The sequence below is a fragment of the Diceros bicornis genome, chromosome 4 (genome assembly GCF_020826845.1).
Source record: "Diceros bicornis minor isolate mBicDic1 chromosome 4, mDicBic1.mat.cur, whole genome shotgun sequence".
Classification (NCBI taxonomy): Eukaryota; Metazoa; Chordata; class Mammalia; order Perissodactyla; family Rhinocerotidae; genus Diceros; species Diceros bicornis.
In genome coordinates, this window is record NC_080743.1 from 64200985 (window position 1) to 64226434 (window position 25450).

The 25450-nt window shown below is 38.0% G+C and overlaps 1 protein-coding gene and 1 pseudogene across 1 annotated transcript; one reads left to right on the forward strand and one right to left on the reverse strand.

The window, feature by feature from the left end:
- Nucleotides 1-277: 277 nt before the first annotated feature.
- On the reverse strand, nt 278-2466 carry LOC131401489 (olfactory receptor 10J3-like; annotated as a pseudogene).
- Nucleotides 2467-22617: 20151 nt separating this feature from the next.
- Nucleotides 22618-23637, forward strand: LOC131403448 (olfactory receptor 10J4). Its single transcript, XM_058537788.1, has one exon. The coding sequence runs from the start codon at nt 22618-22620 to the stop codon at nt 23635-23637; it is 1020 nt and encodes a 339-aa protein (XP_058393771.1).
- Nucleotides 23638-25450: the final 1813 nt, after the last annotated feature.

The window sequence follows — 25450 nt, forward strand, 5'->3', positions numbered from 1 at the left end:
ACAAATCCCGTCTTCCCTTCTGAAGGTTCCCTGGCCTCAAAGCAGAATAAAATTTCTGGAGCTTTTTCCAAGGTGTTTAACATGAATCTTCCTTTTTTTTGTTTTGTTTTTTGTTTCATTTGGCAGATATAAGAACTGGACAGACTCTCAGGGCTTTTATTGGGTTCATAGGAATATGACTGAAATCTGACGGGAGACGTCTCTTGAAAGGACATTCCAGGAGTGGAACCCATAGAAGGCTTCCTGGTGTTGTGGAGAATTGCAACATTCCTGACTGTCAACACTTTGGAGGAATGAGTATAGAAAGAGAAGCTGTCACAATCTTGACACACTGAGAATTGAGTAGTATCTTCACCATGGTTCTGAGCAGAGTATCTTTGACCTCCTTATTCCTTAGGCTGTACACAAATGGGTTCAGCAGGGGAGTGATGACACTGTAGGTCACTGAGATGAGTCTGTCCTGCCCCAGGGAACTCTGGGACTTAGGCTTGACGTAGATGATGAAGGCACAGCCATAGTGGACGACAACCATAGGAAGTGGGAGGCACAGGTGGCAAAGGTCTTCTTCCGACTCTCAGCTGAAGTAATCTTAAGGATGGTGGAGATGATGAGGACATAGGAGATGAAGACCAGGCCCACGGGTAGAACAAGGACACAGACACTAACAACAAAGTTGATGATCTCATTGACAGTGGTGTCTGTGCAGGCCAGCTTCAGCAGGGGTCTTATGTCACAGAAGAAGTGAGAGATGACAAAGATATTGCAGAAGGGGAGACCAAACACATATGTTACCTGGACAATGGTTATGTCCAGGACAATTTTCAGTAACTCAGATGCCAACTGGACACAGACCTCTTACCTATGATGACTGTGATGGTAGATTTTATGTGTCAACTTGACTGGGCTAAGGAATGGTAGTTGGTAAGACATTAATTATGAGTGTGTCTATGAAGGTGTTTCCAGAAGAGATTAGCATTTGAATCAGTAGACTAAGTAAAGAAGATCACCCTCACCAATTTGGGTGGTTACCCAATTCATTGAGGGCCTGAATAGAAAAAAAGACGGAGGAAGGGCAAATTCTCTCTCTCTCTGCTTGAGCTGAGACATCCATCTTCTCCTGTCGTCAGACGTCAGCACTCCTGGTTTTGGGCTTTCAGACTCACACTGGGATTTACACCACCAGTCCCCTGATTCTCAGGCCTTTGGACTCAAGACTGAATTACACTACCAGCTTTCCTATTTCTTCAGCTTATAGATGGCAGATTGTGGGACTTCTTGGCCTTTATAACTGCATGAGCCAATTCCTATGATAAATCTCCTCTTGCGTATATCAATATATATCCTACTAGTTCTGTTTCTCTGGAGAACCCTGACTAATACCATAGGGGGGTTGCAGATGGCCACATAGTGATCATACTGCATATCCATGAGCAGGAAAGAGTTGTTTGCACAGCTGAGATGGAAGAAGAGCTGGGTGGTAGTCTTGAATGGCAATGGGCTGGTAAGGACACAGGAGACCAGACTGAATATAGGGAATAATGGCCACACTGCAGCAGGTCTCAGAGACAGACAGCATGCTCGGGAAGAAGTACAAAGGAATGTGAAGGTGATGGTCCATAGTGACAAATAACAGTCACTATGATGACATAGCCAGCAAGAGTCAACAGGCACAAAGTTAGAAGAACAAAAAAAGAGGACAAGCTTCTGCTAACACCCAAAGCTGGAAAAATCCTTAAAGAGGAGTTCACCCGCAGCAGTGAAGTCTGGCCTCAACACTGAGGAATATCTAGATCTGAATGAGCTGGACAAAGGAAAACGAAGGGTGAGGCTCTAACTATCCAACACAGTACACAGTGCTCTGAGTAGCATTCTTGAATAATGTCCCAGGCTCAGGACTCACCAGTGCACTTTCACTGGCCGAGAGCTCAGCATCCTTGGAAACAAATCAAGAAGTTTCTCATGATTTACTGGATTTAGGGAAGGGTTCAGAGGGAGGGAAATTTTCAACATAAAATGAACAGCAGAAATATGAAAACAATTACCCTGCTTGACCATTAAAAGGGTGGGTCCAGGTCAAAGAGGAGGCAGGTGTTGGGCCGGCCAGGTAGTGTAGTGATTAAGTAGCCCGGGTTCACAGGTTCAGATCCCTGGCACGGACCTGCACACCGCTCATCAAGCCATGCTGTGGCTGCATCCCATATACAAAATAGAGGAAGATTGGCACAGATGTTAGCTAAGGGACAATCTTCCTCAAGCAAAAAAAGAGGAAGATTGGCAATGGATGTCAGCTCAGGGCCAATCTTCCTCACCAAAAAAAAAGGAGGCAGCTGTTGAGTAGGCCTGGCACTTCAACTCCATCTGTACTCGTCCTTGATCTGGGCCTTTGATGAAACAGTGAGGAGGCAGCAATACAGTAAAGGATGAAGGATATCTGGGATTGATCACTTCATCTCTGTCAGCATGCATTTCCAGCACAAAGTGCCCTAGGAGTTCCCCAGAATAGAGGTTCTTCACAACTATCCTGAATCCTGGGCTTTCCTTTCCTCTGTCCTGCTCCTTTGTGCAGAGAAGATGATAGAATAAGGCCAGGCTTTGGGAAGGCCATTTGGGCTACCATATTGGCCATGTTTCCAGAAATGCAGGTCAGTGCTTCTTTAAAGTAAGTTTTGGTATGTCTCTTTCTTGCTCGATAGTATCCTCCCTAGAGAAAAGCACAGTATCTGGTGTTAATAAATGATGTTCACTTTCTCTAAATCTCTTTCTGATGTGAATTTTTTCAATGAAAAGATATACATAGAGGTGAATGAGTTTTTTTTCAAGAATTTTTTTCCTGTACTTCATAACAATGGCTGATAATGTCATCAACGGGACTATAATCTTCAGCGACTATCACTTCATACTCCCCCTATGTATTTTTCCTTAGTGTCCTGTTTCCTTCAAAGATGTACTGTGTAGACATTGTCTCACTTTGGCTTTCAGTTCCTGTAGGCAGGAATCAGTCCATCTCCTTGGAGTACTGGGGGATACAGATCATCATCTTCTTTACTTTCCTGTCAACAACTCATAGCAGTAATAAGTTAATACCATGATACAGGCACCTGGAACCCACTCTTACTCAATTCAAGAACTGAAGAAGCTGTGTCCTGCTGGCACCCTCAGTGTGTAACACAGGATTGCTTCTATCACTGGTTCAGGCTGTGGCCACTCTCTAGCTGATCTTTTATGATGCTCTCATTGATCACTGTCTCTGTTATTTCTAAGTCATGTTGGACCTGGTTTCTGCTAGTCCATTTTCTGATCCTGTAACTTAAAGTCTTCTGACTATTACCACCTGCCACTGTCCTCTTGGCCTCTTATATTTTCATTATTTCTACCATTTTCAGGATAGCATTAGCCAAGGGCCTAAAGAAGTCATTGCCTTCTGTGCTTCTCATCTCACCATGGTGATCATCTGGTAAAACTTTACCTTTAGAACTTACTTTAAACATGATAGCAAGATCAGCAAAGGTTAGGATTAGTTGATCTCAATGACTACGTAACATCAGAGTCTGCAACACTTAAAAATAAAGATGTCAAGAATGTCTTGAGATAAGTTGTAGATAATAAAGCTCTTTTCCAAGATTATTTAAAGGATATTAAAAATCTCTTAAGCATTTTTGCAGATTTTCAATATAGAAATATTGTAAGTAAAGTCTCTAGTGCCAAGGTTTCAGGTGACTGGTGACATATCATACAATACAACGAGCGCCAGCACAAAAGTGAGATTCAAATACAAACCTCAGAAAAACCATTTCTCACAACCTCAGCCTATTGTTAATATTATAAATATATAAATTATTCCACAGGCCTCTAAATTGACGTCCACTGATTCTAGTTCTTGAGATTTCTACAGGGTCAAAATATAGTGTGAAGCATAAATTCAAGCTTATTATGTTCATTTTACATCACTGAAGCATAAACTATAATAAAATACATACTTAACCCAATTTGGATGTTTAAAAGGGGATTTATTAGAAAAGATATTTTAGAAGAAAATCTGACTGGGAATTCTGGTTTCCGATTTCACATGTAAGGAGCTTGGAAGTCACCACTCCATCTTTACAACAAGTAAAAAGCTGAACAGACTGAAGAATCAACAACTCTTCTTGGATCCATAAGAAAGGTGAGTATACAAGGCACATCACTGCCTCCAAGTTTGAAGAGACAGACAGGCAAATACAGAGGGTCACGGCTTACCATTACCACGAGTTAAACCACTGTGGGAACGAGTGCTGGGATAGGACAACCTCACCTGTAATTGACAAATTGCTGGAAGATCAGCATGGACAAGTCTGAGAGTTAAAAACTCCAGGGAGACCCAGTTGTAGGAAGGTCCCCATTTGCGAGCTTTACCTCCAGGAGAATCTATCAGATTCTCACAGTAAATATCGGAAAAAAATTCTCTTACGCTTCCAGTAGAAGGAGAGGAAAAGGAACCATTTTGAAATACACCAAAGCACTCTGTTCTTCTTAATAAGGTCTGCCTTCAGGAGAAACTAGTTAACCACAGCCTAAACATGTGGATTATTATCAAAGCCTCACTAACCTGAGAGAGGGGCACCCGGTTCCAGCAAGCTCAAGCCTTTCATGTGGGTTAAGGGAAATATCCAACTACAGCTCCCTCTAGCCATCCTCTCCCACTTAAGAAGAAAGAAAAAAAAACTGAGAACACTTGTGAAGTTCACAGTCCAGAGGCATAGGCTCACTAAAAGACTGACACCTAATCATAGGACTATAGAATGTTTCCCCCTCTCCCCCAACATCTCACCACCACATTATTAAAGGCCTAATTACATCAGTTCCTTTTACCCAGTGTATCATATCTAGCTATCAAGAAAAAATTACAGGGCATACTGAAAGGCAAAAAGCACAAATTGAAGAGACAGAGTAAGCATCAGAACCAGACATGACAGAGATATTGGAATTATCAGACCAAGAATTTAAAACAATCATGATTAATATGCTAAGAGCTCTAATTGATAAAGTAGATAGCATGCAAGAACAGATGGGCAATGTGAGCAGAGAGAGATAGAAATCCTAAGAAAGAGCCAAAATAAAATACAAGAAATCAAAAACACTAATAGAAAGGAAGCATGCCTTCATGGGCTTATTAGTAGATTAGACATGGCTGAGGAAGAAAATTCTGAGCTTAAAGATATATCAATAGAAACCTCCAGAACTGAAAAGAAAAGAGAACAAATAAAGACTGGAAAAAAAAAAAAAACACAGAACAGAATATCCAAGGACAGTGAAATAGCTACAAAAGGCATAATATGTGCATAATGAGAATACCAGAGGGAGAAGAAAGAGAGAAAGGAATATGATAAATATTTGACACAATATTGACTGAGGATTTCCCCAAATTAATGCCACATACCAAAGCACAAATCCAAGAAGCTTAGAGAATATCAAGCGGGATAAATGCAAAAAAAAAAAAAAAGACAGCTAGGTGTATCGTTTTGAAACTGCAAAGGTAAAGAAAAAATCCTGAAAGAAGCCAGAGGTAAAAAACATCCTTCCTATAGAGAAGCAAAGATAAGAATTACATCCGACTTCTCTGCAATCATGCAAGCAAGAAGAGAGTAGACTGAAATATTTAGCATCGAGAGAGAGAGAAAAAACACCATCATAGAATTCTTACTCTGCAAAATTATCCTTTGAAAGTGAAGGCTAAATACTTTCTCAGACAAACAAAAACTGAGGGAGTTTGTTTCCAGTAGACCTGCCTTCCAAGAAATGTTAAAATAAATTCTTTAGAGAGAAGAAAAATAATATAAGGTCAGAGAGCACCAGGCGCAGATGGGTTCACTGGTGAATCCTACCCAATATTTAAGGAAGAAATTATACTAATTCTTTACAATCTCTTTTAGATGATAGAAGCAGAGAGAATACTTCCTGAACTCCTTCTATGAGGCCACCATTACCCTAATACCAAAAAAAGACAAAGATATTACAAGAGAAAAAAACTACATGAACATAGATGTAAAAATCCTCAACAAAATATTAGCAAACTGAATCCAACAATATATAACAAGAATTATACACTATGACCAAGTGAGACTTATCCTAGTTATGTGAGGCTGGTTCAACATTTGAAAATCAATTAATGTAATCCATCACATCAAAAGGCTAAAAAAGAAAAATCACATGATCATATCAATAGATGTAGAAAAAGCATTTGACAAAATCAACACCCATTCATGTTAAAAAAAAAAAACTCTCAGTAAACTAGGAATAGAGGAGAATTTCCTCAACTTGATTAAAAAAATCCACAAAAAACCTATAGCTAACATCATACTTAATGATGAGAAACTCAAAGTTTTCTTGCTAAGATTGGGTACAAGGTAAAGATGTCCTATACCACCACTCCTTTTCAACATAGTATTGGAAATCCTAGCTAATGCAATAAGACAATAAAGTGTATATAAATTGGGAAAGAGGAAATAAATCTGTATTTGTTCACAGATGACATGATCGTCTATGAGAAAATCCAAAAGAATCAACAAACACCTATAACTAATAAGCAATTATAGCAAGGTTGCAAGTTACAAGGTTAATATACAAAAGGCAATTGCTTCCCTATGTACCAGCAATGAACAATAAAATTTAGAACTAAATGGAAAATCAAAAACTATAAAAGTCCTAGAAGATAACATAGGAGAAAAACTTAGATGATTTTAGGAATGGTGATGATACTTTAGATATAACACCAAAGGCACAGTCCATTAAAGAAAGAATTGATAAGCTGGACTTCATTAAAATTAAAAACTTCTGCTCTGTGGAAGACAATGTCAAGAGAATGAAAAGACAAGCCACAAATTGGGAGAAAATATTTGCAAAAGACACATCTGATAAAAGACTAGTGTTGAAAATATGCAAAGAACTCTTAAAATTCAACAATAAGAAAACAACCCACTTAAAAAAATGGGCCAAAGACCTTAACAGACACCCCACCAAAGAAGATACACAGATGGCAAATAAGCATATGAGGAAATTCTCCACATCATACGTCATCAGGGAAATGCAAATGAAAACAACAAGATACCACTACACACCTATTAGAATGGTCAAAATCCAGAACACTAACACCACCAAAAGCTGATGAGGACGTGGAACAACAGGAACTCTCATGCACTGCTGGTGACACAGCCACTTTGGAAGAAAGTTTGTCAGTTTCTTACAAAACTAAACATACTCTTACTGTATGATCCAGTAATTGTGCTCCTTGTTATTTTCCCAAAGGAGATGAAAGCTTATGTTCACACAAAAACTTGCACATGGATATTTATAGCAGTTTTATTCATAATTGCTAAAACTTGGACACAAACAAGACGCCCTTCACTAGGTGAATAAATAAACAGTGGTACATACAGATAATGGAATATCATTTAGCACTAAAAATAAATGAGCTATCAAGTCATGAGAAGACATGGAAGAAACTAAAATGCATATTACTAAGTGAAAGAAGCCAATCTGAAAAAGCTACACATTATATGATTCCAACTATGTAACATTCTGGAAAAGGTATCTATGGAGACAATAAAAAGATCAGTGATTAACCTGAGGTTGAAGGGGAGAGAAGGATGAATAGGTAGAGAACAGAGGATTTTTAGGGCAATGACAATACTCTGTATGATACTATAATGGATACAAGTGATTACATATTTGTCCAAACCTATAGAATGTACAACACCAAGAGTAAAGCCTACAGTAAACTTTGGACTTTGAGTTAATGTAGGCTCATCAAATGTAATAGATGTACCACTCTGGTGGAAGATGTTGATACTGGGGGAAGATATGCAAATGTGCAGGCAGAAAGTATATGGGAAGTCTCTGTACCCTCCTCTCAATTTTGCTGTGAACATAAAACTTCTCTAAGAAAAAAGTCTTTAAAAAAACTAATTGTACCCAGTTTTAGTATGATGATAATAGTAAGATATAAACTTTTAGAAATGAGTTGGTGTAAGGTATAAGTTTTCTTCAGTGACTACTTTCTACCAATCCAAATCAAATTGCCTTTTACTCACATGTAGATCTCCAAATGTACAGGAGTTTGTGGAGAGTAGAAACTGAGGAAAGACTTCTAACTACATGAGACAGATATGGGGCTCTGGCCATGTCAACAGGGTCATAGGATTTGGTCTGATTTATATGATTCATACGATCACTTCTGGCTATAAAAAAGCTACTTGAAGCAGAAGTCCATGTAGAGCTGAAAGAAATGCGTCTCCCATGCACAGGGTAAAAAACGGGGTCAGAAGAAGAAGAGAATGCTCATGGAGCTGACTGTTGAAAAATGCTACGAAATTGACCTAAGAAGACAGAAAAATAAGAAGGAGATCAGAACTGGGGCTTCCAACAACAGGAGAATAGAGAAAAGTGAAGGTGGAAGGACAAGAAGAAGGACAAGAGGAGCCAAAATGAGTTTAAGGAAGGCTCTTCCCTTAATAATCCAGGTACCAATGGTGAGGAAAAAGTTAATTAACTCAAAATAGTTAAGAGTCAACATGCTACTTTTGTGATATGTTTGTAGTGTATAATCTCTACTTCATTGGAAAAGCAAAAAATATACACATATAATCACTTTTCATATCAAAATTTTTCTAAATAAAAATATACATTTATATTATATCTTATGGAATTATTATAATTGGTGCTCTTCATTTTTTTGCATGGACTTCAGTTTTTGTCTGGTGTCATTTCCTTTCATCCTGAAGAACTTTGTGTACTCTTGTATGGCAGATCTGCTAACAACAAATACTCTCAAGTCTTCGACTACCTGGGAATGTTTTTATTTCACCTTCATTTTTGAATAATAGTTTTGCTAAATACAGAATTCTTGATCTTAAGATTTTGGGCATTGAAATCTTCAGATTGCGTTGAAGAGGAAGCTATGGATCATTGTCCTAGAAACAACCTGGAACTCCGCAGTTATTTGCATTTTTTTCTTGAAGTCACTTTTTCTGTTTAGGTACTTTTAAACATCTCCTTTAAAAGAAAACTTGGGGGAAAAAAAGGAATTCTTGATCAACAGTTTTGTTCCCAGTCATTTAAAATGTGTCATCCCGTTGACTCTGGACACCACTGTCTGATGAGAAGTCAGCTGTTAGTCTTATTTTGGTTCCCTTGTATGTGATGAGTTGTTTATCTCTTGTTGATTTCATCACTTTGTCTTTTAACACTTTGACTACAATGTTTCCATATGTGGTTTTCTTTGTGTTTATCTTTTTTTGGAGTTTCTTGTATGGATAGATTAATGTTTTTCATCCAATTTAGAATGGAGATTGGCCACTGAAACCACAGTGGAAACTGAGGAAGGAAGATATAAGCAAATCTTTTCTTAGGAGAAGGCAGTATGTGCTGGATCTCTGACTTCATCTTCAGATCTTCCCTCCTTCTGCGCAGCACTTTCTCTCCAGATATGATCTACTGAATTTATTGAAGAAGAAATGGCATGCCAGTGTGTCAAGGTAACTCTACTCTCTGTCTCACCAACCTGAATTGGTGCAGCTGGAATCTTTCCTTCCTTCCAAGGAATGACTGTTTTTTTTAGAAATGAGTTTAATATAGGGGCATTAAAGTTTGTCTCTTGCTTCCCAGCTGTTCTAGAATTCATGGAATTTAATTACATCCACAAACATAAATTGCATTCCTCCTCTCTCCCTTTCTTCTACAAATGACCCTGCTTCTAGCTAAGAAATTTAGAGCACTCTGAAGTTGTTTTTGTTTTTTTTTTTTGTTTGTTTGTTTGTTAACTCAGTCTTATCACAGATGCTCTTTCTCTGTTGGTTGCTCCTACTTTGCTTCTATGTATTGAAATGACAAGGGACTTAGATATGGGATTTTTCTTTTATATTCTCTCCTGAAGTGTTTCTGTCCAGTACCTTGCCTTACTCCTTCCTTCCTTCCTTCCTTCCTTTCTTCCTTCCTTCCTGCCTTCCTTCCCTCCCTCCTTTGTTCCTTCCTTCCTTCCTTCCCTCTTTCCTTCCTTCCTCCTTCTCGTTCTTTCTCCCTTTCTTCCTTTTCTTCTTCTCTTCCTTCCTAATTCTTTTGTTGAATAAGTTATACTCAGACACTCTACAAAATTCAAAAGTAAAACAAGTTTATAGTTAAATAATAGTCTTCCTTCAACTTCCTTCATATCCCTTTTAAAATGCTGACTCCCTGAAAATACCACCAAAACAATCTGTTGATAAACAAAGCTGAGTTTGTTCTTACTTTGATAAGGGAGAGTACCACTTTGACAGATTATTAGTAGTATCTAACAGAAGGGAGTGCAAAATTAGGCTGTTTATGAAGTTTTGGATTCTGGTCTATGCTCAGTTTTTCAATTCAGGGACTTAATTAGGATTAGGTAAGGGTCATGATATATTAGTTTAGGATTGGTGGATTCAACAAAGTAAGACTTTTGAGGTGAGGGTTTCAAGTGCCTTAGAGAGTTAACAGCAATTTGATGTTATTTATTGAAAAGCTGATCAGTTTTGTAGTTATTGGCAAGAGTTTTTTTGTGGAGGTTCCTAAGAGGAACAATAAAGTTATATACAACTTTTGTCTTCCTAGGCAAGAATTTTTTGGAATAGCAATGCCATGTTGATGAAGACAATGGAATAGTAAAGTTGTATTATGGAAAACAACTGAATAGCAAAGTCATGTTAAGGTAGTCAATATACTCTCTCCTTTCACCTCTCCACCCTCTACTCATTCCAGAAAATACATAGTCTATAAATACACAGATATGCCTTACATATACAAGCTAATATACAAGCACACATGCTCATATGCACATTAATACTTTCTCCACTATATTTAACACTATCTTGGATACCCTTCCATAGAGTATTTAAAGACTTACCTGAATTTTTTAATGGTGGCATAATTTTCCATTTTATAGATATGTCATTATTTATTAACTAAGCTTATAATTATTTTTCCAGCTATTGCCATTATAAACAATTCTATAACAGAAAATTTTGTAAATATGTCATTTAACACATAAGTGAATACCAGGAAGTTAAAATGCAAAGTCAAAGACTATGATCATCCTAAACTTTGATAGAGTGTCATATTTTTCCCTATAAAGTTTTTATCAAGTGATCTCTCACAAAGGATGTGTTAAAATGCAGTTTCCCATCATTATGCCTCAAAGAGGAAATAGAGTGTAATGAGAAGCAATAGGGCTCAGTGATTAAGAGCATGGACTCTGGAGCCACACTGCCCAGGACTGAATCCTGTTTCCTCCAATTCTTAACTAAATAACCATAGGCAAGTTACTTAATTTCTTTATGTCTTGGTTTCTTTATCTCTAAAGTGGGCTTAATGATAGCACTTTCTTCACAGAGTTGTGAGGATTAAATTAGTTAATATATGCAATGTAGTTAGAAAAGTATCTGGCACCTAGTAAATGCTATATAAGTAAACTCTAAGTATATATAAGGTTTCAGGCTTCCCACCAGCGGAGATACTAAACATGGAGCACTTAACCAGGAAGACTTCCAAAGATCATTTTAGAGTAGGAATTGGAAGCTAAAGATGAACAGCAATAATTATAGGACGAATGCACAAATGTAATCAATTTTATAACTTATTCAATGTGGTTATGCAGTTAACCCATCTTCCTCTTTGAGATTAGCAATAAAATTCACAATTGATCTTAAGGGGAGAGGAATTCCAAAGAGGAACATTAATTTATTTGTTTGTTCATCAAATATTTCTTATTCCCCTACAATGTGTTAGTGTCTATGGATTCAATGGCTTGTACATAATAGTTTCTCAATAAATATTTATTGAATTAAAAATGAATTGGAAAGAGTCCCTGATGTTAAGGAACTCAGAACATCATTAGAGGAGAAAGGTAATGGATATGACAGTACAGAGTAATGAGTACTTTGATGGAGATTAGTATAGGATGCTATGGAAGCATAAAGAAGAGGCACCTAACTCAGTCTTAGAGTCACGGTACACTATAAAAGCAGTTATCCAAGCTAGTAAGAGAAAGGTGAATGACACATGTGTCACAGGGCATCTAGTTAGACACCAGCATTTATAAAGATCTAGATGAAGCAGCAAGAGAATCACTATAGCTTGGTGGTTAAATACAGAGGCTCCAGAGCCAAAGGGCCCTACGATTGAGTCTTATTCTCCTTAGGCAAGCTCTGATCCTCTCTGTAATACACTTTCCTCATCTATACAATGGATAGTATTAGTACTTAACTCAGAAGAATACCGTGAGGCTCAAATGGGTTAATGCATAAAACTTACATGGAGTAAGATCTCAAAAAACGTTGGTCATAATTATTATTATCATTATTAGGGATGATCATGTCATGTCTAACCTTCTCTAGTAGCACAGATGGGGCATCACCTGCACTGCATGAAGGTGAACCGAGAATTTGCATGAGGGTTCTTGCTTTTGTTTTTACTGATCTCTGATTAAACCTATCTTTTTTTTTTTTTTAATCTAGGCCTATATACTTAGGAAGAGCCCATAGTGCTTCAAATTCTGCTATCTTTCACGTTAATAACTAGAGCACGTCGTGCTTTAATCATACTCTAAGCCCTCTTTTTCTAATGCATTATTTTGCATTTTCTCACTGAAATTTATTTGCCACTTCCTGCTAGCTGCAAAGAAACTCCTGCCATTTATTTTCATTGACTTCATATCTTTACACCTTTAAGGAGTATATACATTTTCATTAAGATGAATAATCATTTACCTTGACTTTATTATCTACCTCTAACCTAACCATAATAGATAAAGGTTCTTTACTATTTTAATGGTTCAAATATTAGAGAGAGAAGCTTTCCAATTTTTGAAACCAAAAATATATTATTTCTTTTACTTATATAGCAAATGGTTCATCTGACCTCTTAAAGAATACATTTCTTTTATAAAAGTCATGCTGCTTTTCCACCCATTGGTGATGCTCAATGTTTCTGCACTTAATTATAGAAGCCAACATTTACCCCCACCCACTGTTACACACAACACATCTTCCTTCCCTTTTAGATTTTGCTGTACCTATTTGAACTGTGACAATTCTCCTTGGGTCTCTTGCATTTATGCACTTCTTGTGAGCAGAGGCACTCACTGTCTTTGTCCCAGATTATTATTTCAAGGACATTTGTATAATGAACAACTTTGGAAGATAGAGATAGTGCCTCCCTCTAGAGCATAGGGCCGGGAGGCACTTTATAGCAGATTCAAGTTCCCCAAGCTCAAGTTCCACTTTTCTAATGCAACTCACTGCATGTTCAGGTATTTCCTGGCTCTCTTTGTGTTCTTCTGTAAGAATTGGGGCTCAGAGAACCAGTGCAAATGTCAATACTATTGCTGTGAGTAATAATGTCTTTTGTCTCAGACCCAGGAGTCTCGTGTCTTCTGCCTGCACCCATGAAACTGTGGCAGGCTAACTTGTAATCTTGCAAATAAGGTAAATGCTTTCACAGTTCTTGATAATGGCTTCATTCCATCTTGCTTAATTCTCTAAATATGGTTCTTCCAGAATATGTAGAGTGGGGGTTCCTTCTCCACTCTGTGTAGCAAGGTCAATGCCCCTTCCACATCCAAGCAAAATACCAGAGATTTACATTTTCCAGAGATATTTGAAGAACTGAGGGGAAATGCTCTGTAGAAAATAAGCAGATTAAGAGAAATTTCACATACCAAGCAGAGAGACATTCATTCCAGTCTTCTCCTCCTCTGACTCCCACAATCCTGGCAATAAGGTGTACAGCCACCAGAAAGAACATTAGAGGAATCCTCCCTGGGGAGATGGAGACTCCCAAGAGGATATATCTATAGATACTAACATCTGGGTGCTTCCCAGTGAAAAATGACTTTGTCACTTTATTGCCCTATATACACAGATATATCTCCAGAACTTCCAGTTGGCTTATTAGAGCCTCTTTCTTAGATATAAATGGAAAATCAAGGTGGTTTCTAACATGGAAGACCATATGGGAACAAACAAACAGGAAAAATAAGAAAATTGGAAAAATGAGAGATAATGTATAGAGAGGATAAAAGTTTTTAAAAATATATGCACATGTATTTATATATATACATATTTAATATCTTCAAAGAGATGAGAGAATAGAGTGTATAGATGAAATAAAAGTAGGCTTCTATACCAAGAAAAATTTAGAAAACAAGGCAATTTCTTCCATTAATAAATTCAAAAATTGGAAGAGAATGTTGAGGAAGTCTTCTAGAAAATGTAGTAAAAAGAAAAGAATTTAGATAATAAAAGAGATTGAATAGAAAATATGAGGACCGGTAGAGGAGGTTTAATGTTCAACAAATATGAGTTCCAGAATGAGTAAATAGAGAAAATAGAATAAAGACAACATCAATGAAAAGAATATTTCAAAATATTGAAGATCATGAATTTCAGATTGAGTGACTAGCATAGTGGAAAAAAAATAGGAAGAGTACACACTTTGAAGAGTATCATCTTGTAATAGCAACACTCGAGGGAAAAAGGAAAATGCTAAGTTTCCAAAAAGAGAGAGGAAAACAAACATCATGTTAAAAAGACTGATAATACAAATGAAATTAGACTTTTTTAAAAAATACAATAAAACAATGAAGGAATGCCTTCAATATTATGAAGGGAAATTATTTCTAAGCTAAATTAATATGTCCAGCAAATTATTCATAATGTGTGTGAATATAATAAAGATATTTTCAAAGAAGTAATATTTTAAGGAATTTACATCCCATGTTCTTGTTCTCAGGAAGTTATTGAAGAGCTACTCCACCAAAAGGAGAGATCCAGGAAATCTGGACACTAAGATAGGTAAGAGATCAGGGAATCTCAGAATGTTGGTGGCCAAAAGGTACATGAAAAGGTGCTCAACATCACTAATCATCAAGGAAATGCAAATTAAAGCCACAATGAGATATCACCTCACACCTGTTGGAATGGCTATTATCAAAAAGACAAGAAATAACCAAAGCCGGTGAGGATGGGGAGAAAAGGGAACTCTTGTGAACTGTTGGTGGGAATGTAAATTTGTTACAGCAACTATGGAAAACAGTATGGAGATTCCTCAAAAAATTAAAAATAGAACTACCATGTGATCCAGCAATTCCACTTCTGGATATGTATCTGAAGAAAATGAAGTCAGCATCTCAAAGAGATATCTGCACTCCCATGTTCATTGCAGCATTATTCACAACAGCTAAGACATGGAAACAATCTAAGTGTTCATCGACAGATGAATGGATACACACACACATGCACATACACAGTTACATCCATATACACACAATGGAATATTATTCAGGCAAAAAAGGAGGAAATCTTGACATTAGCAACAACATAAATAAACCTGGAGGACATTATGCTAAGTGAAATAAGCCAAACCCAGAAATACAAATACTGTACAATCTCACCTATATGTGGGATATAAAAAAGTTGAACTCATAGAAGCAGAGAGTAAAATGATGGTTGCCAGGGCCTGGGGGAAATGGGGAGATGTCGGTCAAAGGGTACAAACTTTCACTTATAAGAAAAATAAGTTCTGGGGATCTAATGTACAGTATGGTGACTATAGGTAATAATGCTGTATTGTATACTTGAAATTTGCTAAGAATATATCTTAAGCATTCTCACCACACTCAAAAAAATAAATTGTTTAATTTTTTATGTGAGGTAATGGATGTGTTAATTAGCTTGATTGTGTTAATCATTTCACAAATCTGTATGTATACTAAATCATCACATTGTACAACTTAAATATATACAATATTTATTTGTCAATTATACTTTAATAAAGCTGGAGGAAGGAGAATGCTTGTGAAGAAAAGCTGCAGGATTATAGCCCTGTAGCAGCCCTACAGATCAATCCAAGAGATGGATTAAAGAAGGAGGGAAGAAGACTCCAGAATGGTAATCTTAAAACAAAAAGAAACTAACTGACTAGCAGGCCAACTAAGGAGATTAGATAGATAGATAGATAGATAGATAGATAGATAGATAGATAGATAGACAGATAGATAATTAATGACTTGGGAATATTACCCAACATTACCAAATCTAATATTTGACTTTATCTATCTACGGAAGAAGGTTTTACTGTTCTGGTGGAAAATTTGAGGTTGGATTCATTATAGACACTAGAAAACTATATAAACAAAAGGGTTCAATTACTAAAGTTTAGCAAGAAGACAAAAACTGCACTGGAAGAGATGTACACTTGTAGGATGCTACACAGCTCGGTTGTAAATAATATTTGCATATTATAATAATGTGTGTCCTTAAGATAGATTTAACTTTTAATGAGATGGTGACAAGAGAAGTGTGTGGGTATGTTTGTGTTCATGTGTACATAGATGGTATTATAAGTGATCTAGGAAGTCAAGAGATAATGCCTAAAATTTAGGAATTAAGAAATACTGTTATTTGCATTATATATATAATATAGCAGAAATATGGAAGTGAATAACATGAGAAACAGATAAAAGAGTTGAAAGTAGGTGCTTCTAAGAAGTAAGAATCATGGGCAGATAGAAAACTAAATGTTTAAACAATGTAGTACTATTTTGCATTTTTAATTCTACATTTGGATTATTTATCAAAAATAAAATTAGGGGCTGGCCCAGTGATGTAGTGATTAAGTTCGCATGCTCCACTTCAGCAGCCCGGGGTTCGAAGGTTTCGATCCCAGGCGCAGACCTACACACCGCTCATCCAGCCATGCCATGGTGGCATCCCACATACAAAATAGAGGAAGACTGGCACAGATGTTAGCACAAGGCAAATCTTCCTTAAGCAAAAAGAGGCAGATTGGCAACAGATGTTAGCTCAGGGCCAATCTACCTTACCAAAAAAAAAAAAGAAATAAAAAAGCTCTGAGGGTGATCTCATTAATATCTGCATTAAATCAATCAATCAATCAATAAAAAGTAAATAAATAAAATTAAATTGTAAGAATGAAGGCTAACTGTTGGATGAATAGAAGTGGTGTATATATAACTTTCTAACCAGAAAATGGAACAAACAAATTAGTCAACAAAAGATGACTAAGAAACAAACAGAAATCAAGAAATCTTAGTAAATGGAAAATATAAAATAAGATCATAGATGACAGTAATATCCAACAATTTCTCTAATTATAATAACGTGAATGAATTAAGCTAATCAATTGAAGCTCAGAGGCTTTCAGACTGAATTTTAATAATCTGAATCTACACTATTAAAATAATATGACACAGAGAAGTTGAAAATGAGGTTGAAATGGTATCCAGGAAAAGGCTGACAAAAATAAAATTGGTAATATTATGAATATCAGACAAAGTATTATTCTAAGTGAAAATCACTAAGGGACTTATAATATTGATAAACAAAACAATTCACCAGGAAACTATTCCATTAATGAATCTATAAGATCCTAACAGCATACCTTCAAAATGCATTATGCAAAAATTGATAAAAATATAGGAAGAAATTGACAAAAATCATAGTAGGAGATATTAACGCATTTCTCTTGGAAACTTACTAATAAGATAATCAGTATGGGTTAATAGGGCTAAAAAGGTTATAAAGACAAGTAACAAGCCTAATCTAAAACTCTAATCTTTGTACAGAGAATGTTCACTATTTTGACCATAAAGGATGCCTCAAGAAATTCTGAAATATTGATATTATGTAAATAATTTTCATGGTCCACAATGCAATAAAGTAAGAAATAAACCAAAAAAAAACCCTAGCCAAACCCTCCATTATCCTTCCTCAGAGTACTGAAGATTTACTTCATAAACACACACATAGCACTATATGACCACTATTATTTTAAGCACTTTCAAATATTTACTCATTCAATCTTTGCAACAATTGTTTGTGGTCAGTACTATTATTCTCTACATTTTACAAATAAGGAGGTTGAAGGGCAGAGAGATTGAGCAACTTGCCCAAGGTCACATATAGTAAGTGGCAGAGTAGGCCACAAGCCAGACACCCTGACTCCGGGATCTGAGTTCTTGATTTTCATATTAAGCTTATTCTCTTAACATAAACATCCAAATAAACTGTGAGTTAAAGAAATAAAAATTAAAAATACACAGTACAACTTAACAAAAGAACTAACATCAAAACGAATGAGGTACATCCAAAGTAGTTCTCAGAAAAAATTTATAGCTTTATATATCTACTGTAAAACAAGAGAGGAAATAAATAAATGATTTTTATTCAAAAACCTTTAAAAAGAAACCAAAGACAGTAGACACAAATAATAACAAAATAGAAATTAATTAAAATACAAAGTAAATATAAAATAATAGAAATGTTATGTTTTAAAATTTTGGATCTGTGGAAAGATTAATTTAAAAACAAAACCTTTCACAACATAATAAATCAGAGAAATACAATAAACAAAATGAGGAAAAAAGGATACAAGGGCAGAGACAAATGAACAAAATAATTATAAAAGCAAACTTTGAACAATTTTATATTAATCTATTTGAAAAAGTATATAAAATGGGAAAATTCAGAGAAATATCTTACTATAATTGTACCAAGAAGAAATGGAAAATTTACTAGAATAATAACCCTAAAAAATGGAAATGATAGTGAAAAACCTGTTCTTTCAAAAAACTAACAAACAACAACAAAAAAAGACACCAGACTTATAGAAAAGGTGTGAAATTTTCCCATCATTCAAAGAGGTCGCTAATTGCAAACCTTTGGTACCAAAAATAGATAAAGTAGAAAAAGATAATTATTGACCAACAATGGATGGATGAAAAAATAGCAAATTGAATTCAATAGTGTATAAAAAGACCAAGTAGGGTTTTCCCTTAAAAATGTATGAATGAGTCAACACTAGAAAAATCTATTAATGCAATACATCTATCTCTTAGCCGTGGATCTCTGCATTTTAACTGCTTATGAGCCCCAGTATTTCCAGTTTCTCTTGGGTAAATGTTTGAGGGCCTTAAAAGAGATTATGTGGAATTGAACCAAATACCTGGCCACTATTCCATGCCTGTCAGTCTCTCTCAGTTGACTTGGCTTGTCAAAGACAACACCATAAACTGCCTTGCTTTCATGTATTCATTTCTCAGTATGCTAATTCTTAGAAAGGGAGATTTTCCTACTTGTGAAGTCTCTAAGAGAAAGACATAAACTGGGTACCAGAACTAGGAATTACTAAAGAGACCAAGTTCCAGGAAAACCTGGTATATTTAACATCTGATTCTCTTTCAGCCTTTGGAATGGCCCATCGCGGGCTCACACTGTGAAAGACAGACAAGACCAGGTCAGCTGACTGCCTAAATGCTGGGAGTGAGCAAGAGGGGAGATTCAGGAATAACTCAAATGAGGGTCTTTCTTGTGATCGTCCTCAAAGAGAAGGTTCTCAGCTTTTCCTACATAATACACAGTGATGCCTTGAAGTCTGGTATGCAAAGCCAGCAGAACTGGCATGTAGTACAGATGCTGTGTCCCCACTTTCTGCTATATTCCATGTACCTGGCATATGAGAGGCACTCAATGAGTATTTGTTGGAGGAATCAGTGAATGAATGAGTCACAGTTCCTAGAATATTCAAATTGGAAGGGACCTCAGAGAGAGATCCTTCAGCTGTTAGGGTACAGAGAACCCAGAGTGAGGGACTTGTCTAATGAAGCTGCATCCTTAAACATGGTTGGGTTCTGAGGTCCTCTCTGCAATGGTGGTCTCAAGGCAAGAGCTCCTCTTCATTCTCTTCATCCACTGAGTGGACTAGGACCATGTCCTAACACAAAGGCTTTGTTCCTTTGGGAAACCCCAGATTGCCTACATACTATCTATGGGATCGAATTGATGGGCTCCTTTTCTAATGAGATCCCCAGACATCACGGTGTTTGGATCTTGCTACTGCTGCCTTGGGGACTGTCACTGTGGCTATGGGGAGAGGGACCCCGGAGTCCTGGAGCCCAGGAGAATGGTCCTCTCTGACATCCTGCAATCCAGACTTAAAGGGATGGGGCTTTGGGAGACACAGGCAAGCCTAGAGCTGCTTTCGGTCTGTTTGTTACTCCCAGATCTGACCAATCGGGGAGAGGAATTAACTGACAGACTCTGGTGGGTTCTAAGTTTTTCTTCTCGTCCTCTCCTTCAGAAGATTCTCTGGGTGCTGTATCTGCCACGGCACAGTGGGAATCCTGGCAATCGTGGTGCTATGCTCTCAAGCCTCACTGCCCTGAAGTGAAATGAGCCTTAGCCCTGCACGGTAAGATGTAAGTCACACTCTATGACTCAATGAAACATGATTCTTGTCTGTGACTGGATGTGGCCTATGACCCTTGTCTCATGGGATGCCACTTTCTCTTTTCCTTTTGTCTCCTGGGAATATTCTCAAGTGGAAAAATGAATGCACAGCTGTACCACAAAATTTAGGGGATAAACAGCATTATAAATATTGAAAAAAGTCACTCAGAAAAGGTTATCTGGGCATTAGCCTTAGAAAATCTCAGGCAGAACTTTCAAAGGGCTTAATTGGTCAATTTAGCTCAAAACATAGTATTTAGGGTGTCACATTGAGTGAGCCAGGAGAATTGGGAACATCCAGTCCTGTCCCTACCATTCTCTATCACACTCCTGATATGTGGGGCCTGGAGACGAGAAATGGAACATCTGACTTTGGTTAAACAAACCTAAATTGCCCCCTTTATACTGGAAAAGGCATATTCCCTGAACATAGAAGTCCCCACCGTTTCCTCCTTTTTCCTGCCCCAGATATCAACCAGTGGCTAGGAAGGTGGGGTCAGTGAATGGCTGACTGAAATATCAGGGTTTTGTGAGCACAGGTGTCCAAGTAGAAGGTCCTGGACGCAGGCCTGCCTGCAGAATTGCTGCACTGGGAACGGCTTCCCCATTCCAACCCACATCCAGAGCCTCCCCCCATCCTTAGAACTCTCTTCCCTGCTTGAGTATTGTGTTTCCTTCCCTGCTACCTCCTTCTCCTCATGTCTCCAAAAGATAGAAAAGCATCCTCCAAACTGCAAGCTGCTACACAAGCACTAGTTAGATGAAGACTGACCACCTTCTCACCTTAAAGGCGGGTTTGGGAGAGGAGAAGTGAAGATGAAACAATGACCTCGAATACCCTTATTTTGAAGTCTATGCTCGTCTTTATCAACGGTTACCATTTATTGACAGCATATTCTATACCAGGCCCTCTGCTAAGTGCCTTACAGGCATTTTCTCATGTAATCTTTCCATGAGTCCTCCAAGGTAGATACTAGTACTGTCTTCATCTTACAGGTGAAGAAACTGAGGCTGAAAGATAACGAGGAAATGTTTCTAAGGTCACACACGAAGTAAGTAGAGCTGGAGTGTGATCAGAGAGGTGTTTGATTCCAGACCACTCCCACCCCATCCCCACAAATTTCAGAACCTAGGGTTAGAAAGGAGGTGGAAAGTGAGGATTGGACTTTCCAATCAGTAGAGATTGGAGAAATTAATGAAAAGAACCATCCATGAACACAAAAGAGAGAGAGAGAATGTGTGTGTGCACGCGCGCGTGTGTGTGTGTGTATGCGTGCATGTTTGGGTGGGTCTAACATAAAAGTAGAACCCAGAGTTATGCGGAGTGGGGATGGGGAGGACAGATGAATGGAAGGAAGCAGAAATTGAATGCATTGTTTGACTGTTATATAAGAAGAATTGTGTTTGGCTATTTACATACAGGAATTCATATAATCTCCATAGTAACACTATGAGTAGATATTATTCTCTCTATTTTATAGGTGAGCAAATGGAGACGAAGTGAGCAAAGAAAATCAAGCATCCCTCTACTTACATCGGGGTTAAAGCCAGAGATTTCTATAAACTTAAATATTTTATTGTTTTTATCACTATTTTTTTATAGTTTCTGGTACTTCAAACCCTTAAGTTTCAGACTTTTTATTGTATTTAACTAGAGACTAGAAAATAGAAGCAGAAATTTCCTTCCACACAGAAGGACGGAGACTCGGGTGTTAAAACAAGTGGTATTTGGGGGAACACAGGAAGAAAGCAGGGCTGAAAAGAGAGTTGCTCTGGATCACAGAATGTCCTGAGTCCACACACTAGACTCTCCTCAAGAAAAAAAAAAAAAAAGCAGTGTATCTTCTCACTGCTGTATTCCAGATGGTAGCCACTTTGAATTTGAATGTGAGAGGGGGCAGTGTTATGTACCTTGGTTTACCAAGCCCGTCTGACCAGAGCTGGAGCTGGCCTCTTACCTCCCAAAAGTGTACCTCAAATAGAGATCTATCCCTGGCTTGAATTCCCTCTTCATGCACATTCCTTTGCACTGGGTCTCTGACATGTGATAGGCCACAGCTGGTCTAACCCAGGTGAGTTAGGGCAGAGTTCTGGGGCTGTGCACCCTTAGTCGAGTGCCTTCCATGGGCTATATCTATGTCTAGCCAAGTTGTTAGGTATTTCCACTACTCCCTTTACATAGTTACTCTCTTCCTCCCCAATACGTCTGCCCCCAATGTCAGGCCTCTGGGAACTTGTGAGGTCTTCGAGATCTTGGCCAGTGTCTGAATGCTGAGAGCTTCTGAAACCCAGAGCTACATCCATTTTGAGTCCCAGCACATGGCTGATGATGACCCTGCACCAGCTTACTGTTTCCAGCCTGGATGTTCAACCTGCCCACTTCATGTCTTTCAGACGCAGATTCTCCTCAATGCCAAGACCCAATTTCACAGCTGTGACAGAGTTTACCTTTGAAGGCTTTTCCATTTTTGGGTGGCAGCACAGACTCGTCCTCTTTGTGGTCTTTTTGTTCTTGTACCTGTTGACCCTTGTCAGCAATGCTATCATCTTGACAGTTATCCACCTCAACCGTCAACTTCACACAGCCATGTACTTCTTCCTGAGTGTGCTGTCCATTTCTGAGACTTGTTATACAGTAGCTATCATCCCCCGAATGCTGTCCAGTCTCCTTAGCCCCCAACGAGTCATCTCCATTCCAGACTGTGCGACTCAGCTCTTCTTCTATCTCACTTTTGGTGTCAACAACTGCTTCCTGCTCACAGCCATGGGATATGATCGCTATGTGGCCATCTGCAGCCCCCTACAGTATTCAGTCATCATGGGCAAGAAGACTTGTATACAACTGGCAAGTGGATCCTGGAGCATTGGCCTGAGCACAGCCATCCTTCAGGTGTCTTCTGTGTTCAGCCTGCCCTTCTGTGATGCCCACGTCATCTCTCACTTCTTTTGTGACATCCGGCCCCTAATGAAGCTTGCCTGTGCTGACACTACCATCAAAGAATTTATCACTTTGCTCATCAGTCTGTGTGTCCTTGTTCTGCCCATGGTCTTGATCTTTATCTCCTATGTCCTGATTGTCACCACCATCCTCAAGATTGCATCTACTGAGGGTCGGAAGAAGGCCTTTGCCACTTGTGCCTCACACCTCACAGTGGTCATTGTCCACTATGGTTGTACCTCTTTCATCTACCTAAAACCCAAATCCCAAAATTCCCTGCAGGACAGATTTATCTCTGTGACCTACACTGTCATCACCCCCTTACTGAACCCTGTTGTATACAGCCTGAGGAACAAAGAGGTCAAGGATGCTTTGCTCAGAGCTTTGGGCAGAAAGCCTCTCTCTTAGGTGTTGGTTAGTCTCAATAACAATAAAATTTAAAGAGTTTGGTGAGGTATCACAGTGAAGGAGCCAGTCACATAAGAGCTAGTATGAGGGCACCAGGTACCTGATCTGCAAAGCATCTGGGAATGACAGGGATAGAGTGAAACAAAGAAGAAAAAGATTAATGAAAGAACAGATGGATGGATTTTCCAAGACTGATAGATAGGTTTACCAAGCTTGATGGGAATCGAATAAGATAAAGCATATTGAGGTGCTGTACTATAATGTTAGACATTATTCCTGTTATTCTTGACATAAAGTATTGCAAACCAGCAACGAGAGTGGAAAGAATATATGGTATCATATCACAGGAATTTATGTAATCTGAACCTGGCCTCAGTATGAAAATCAAGGGCACTAAAATAACAACTTCATTATTTACACATAACACTACTTATGCTACATTTTACACTACAATTTAAAAAAATTCATTCCATTAATGATTTACCGTGTGCCTGTTATTACACGTATGAACCCTAGACAGCTATGTCAGGCACAGGCTCTGATAGCCAGTTTACAACAGGTTAAGTTAAATTTTGAGCAGCTTAAGCAAAAACCATAAAAATGGCTTCTTGTATATTTGAGAATTGCAAAAGGAAGAGCCCCCGTCTTTCATACTCCATCCCATCCCCTCTCCCCAGACACCCTGGGTAGTATAATGGACTCTGTTGCTGCTCTACCCAGATCTCCTTTGCTGGGCTGGCACACCCATCCCCAGTTGATGTGAATGTTGGAGTGCTAACTACTCATAGCTTCCCTGCACTTTGAAGAATTGCTATTGGCTGAAAGAGGGCTTTCTTAGAGGTGATACATACCCCACTCCTACCCCTCACAAGGGGTAGTCCATAGCCAACGCCTGAACGATGCAGAAAGTACAAAAGACCACTCACTTTGCCTCAAGATGGGACCAACTCTAGGGTGCAGTTCTAGATTCCTCCATTAAATCAGGCTGAAGTTAGACTCAAACTGAGACCGCATCCTTGCTTAGCTCTCTCTCTGCCCAAGTCTGTTTCTCTCACTCCATTTTCTCTGTGAGTATGCCCTCGATCAATCACTTGCACCTGGGTCCCTGTTTCAGGCTCTGCTTCAAAGGAATCCGACCTAAGCCAGGTGGTATCTATATCTATCAGGTAATCAGACTCCACTCTTGGAGTGTTCTCTCTGCATCTGTTGCACTTAGAACAGTGCCTGGTATGTAGTAGCTGCTCAATAATTATTTACTAAAAGAAAGAAGGACGGAAGAAAAGAAGAAAGGAAGGAAGATAGCTGTGGGCAGATAAAATACAGTTAACATCACAGGTAGCTCTTCTCCCTCTCTTCCTTTTATTACTTTCAGGCTGTTTGCCGCCCTTTGTAACATCCTCTTTTGGCACATTTATTGAATGCACCCTAGATAACAGGCATTAATTTAAGCACTTTATTCATTTAATCTTCACTATAAATCTATGAGGTAAGTATTTTTTTAAACTTATTTTACAGATGAGAAACCTGAGACCTGAAAAGATTAAGTAAATTCCTCAAGGTCATATAGCTACTATGTGGCAGAATGAATTTAAACACAGGCAATCCGGCCCTAGAGTCCATACGTGCATTATAAGCTCATGATGACTATTTTAACCCACCTTCTCCTTTACAATAAATAAAGACCAGGAGAAGAAAGAGCTCCAAACACTGTGGATTTACACATAGCTCAAACCTTATCAGATGTTCTTGGGTCTTGGAAATCAGTCTAGGAGTTCAGAAATTGTGTATTGTAATATACTTTATCCTAGAATAT